The sequence below is a fragment of the Entamoeba invadens genome (genome assembly GCF_000330505.1).
Source record: "Entamoeba invadens IP1 unplaced genomic scaffold scaff_1105074726609, whole genome shotgun sequence".
Taxonomy (NCBI): domain Eukaryota; phylum Evosea; order Mastigamoebida; family Endamoebidae; genus Entamoeba; species Entamoeba invadens.
Genome location: NW_004191835.1, coordinates 70,256 through 72,063, shown reverse-complemented (window position 1 = coordinate 72,063; position 1,808 = coordinate 70,256). Strand labels below are relative to the sequence as shown.

Genomic DNA, 1,808 nt, shown 5'->3' with positions numbered 1-1,808 from the left:
AGTGTCCATTGTCATTGATGAAATGTTCAGTTTGGTGAGTTCAACAACTTTCACTTTTGAACGGATTTTCTCTTGTATTTTGGCGTACATTGCATCCGTTGTGGAACTCATCGACCTAAATGATTTCATAGGGATGTTAATTCCACCCGTTAAGACCGGTTTTTCTTTATTAGGGTATGACGTTATAGTCACTTTATTAGTATCAGAAATCCCTTTAAACCTCCACTGATCAATTACTATTTTCTCTGGTACGGAATAATTGCCTGGAGCTATACGAATGGTTAAGCCTTCTGATGGAACAGTTGTTTGTGATAAAGTCGCTACACACGCTTGAATTGTTTTGAATGGTCTAGACTCACTGGACCCATCAAGTTCGTCACTTCCAAGTGTTTGGTCGACGTATAAAGTTTTTGACATTGACAAAATTACTAGAAGAGTAGAAACAAAAAATGTCATTTTACTTTTCATTTGAGTTTTTCCAGTTTGTCGAAGTTTTTCAATCGTTTTTTTTATTGAAAAAAAGTTTTCGGTGTATTGTGCGAAAACAGTATCCACTCTCCCAATCATTCGATAATTTAAATACTATTTTTTGTTTATTTTTCGATAACTCATTTTCGTCGAATAATTTCAATTGTATTTTTTCAATTTTTCTTCTTTTTTCATTTGTATTATAATTATTAATTTAAATAATTATTATAAATTATAATATTGTTGTTTTTTTTAGTCTCTATGTTATTAGTTGATTATAATAATTTAAATAATATTCATTTATTTGTTAGAGTTAACTAATAAGAACTATAAAAATCTAAATAAACATAATGTCAAAACTTCTATAGAGATAAGTAACTGTTTTTATTAAAACTCTTTATGGTTTAATAATTATATATAACTATGAAAATATGATAAAGTAAACATGTTTAATTATTTGGATTCCTAACTAAATCAGTTAAACTATAAAATTATTATAAATAATAATTTAAGTAATTATTAAAATTAACTCAAAGTGTTCAATAAATTTCATAATAATTTTTTTCATTAAACTAAACAATAAATTGTTCAATATTATTATATTATTTAAATTATTTAAAAACAATAAAATAATTTTAAAATATTAGATTTATTTAATTGTAAAAATATAAATAAATATACAATAATACATAACTTATTCACTCTTGACAATTGACGATAAATGTGTCTCTTCATATGAACCAAGGAGTCTAGAAACGACTTCACAAAAAGACTTAAACTTTTTTTCACTTTGAATCCTTTTAAGTTTTTCGAACACTTTAAGTGAAACTCTGATTTTTGGATATCTCTTCTCTGAGTTTGAGTCAGACTTGAATGGCTTTGACTCTTCGTTTAATTTCTTTGACACTCGTGGTGTGATTGGACTTGACATAATATTCTCAAACATGTCTTTCGAGAAGAAAGGTTGATTCTTTTTTTCAACATTGATATACAATTGTACTGGGTATTCTACAAAAGGGTGTAACGGGAATTGTTGCATTTGATTCTGAGTACCAGTTTTGTTTTTTTAAATGGGAAGATTTGTGCTCTTGGCAATATATTTGAAATAAAGTCGGCTTAAAGAGCCAGAACAATAACTTTTTGTCTGTTTAACTATATACTATTCGTTTTTTTATAAATATACCGATTATTTGTTTGACATTTTTAAGACGTGTTCACTCGGGATAATTACCAAAATAGTACGGAAATATACCAAAAGTGAACTATAAATTATTATTTTGTACCCAAACTTTATTTATTGAACCTCTGTGATTTTTTTAAGTTATTATTATAAATATAAT

The 1,808-nt window shown here is 26.5% G+C and overlaps 2 protein-coding genes across 2 annotated transcripts; both read right to left on the bottom strand.

Moving 5' to 3' along the window:
* On the bottom strand, window positions 1-567 carry EIN_134600 (hypothetical protein; the record flags this gene model as incomplete). Its single annotated transcript, XM_004185204.1, has 1 exon — window positions 1-567. A coding segment is annotated over one exon (567 nt), but the record flags the coding sequence as incomplete, so codon positions are not given.
* Window positions 568-1,162: 595 nt separating this feature from the next.
* EIN_134590 (hypothetical protein) lies at window positions 1,163-1,507 on the bottom strand (the record flags this gene model as incomplete). The annotated part of the gene is made up of 1 exon (XM_004185203.1): window positions 1,163-1,507. The coding sequence occupies one exon, from the start codon at window positions 1,505-1,507 to the stop codon at window positions 1,163-1,165; it is 345 nt and encodes a 114-aa protein (XP_004185251.1).
* Window positions 1,508-1,808: the final 301 nt, after the last annotated feature.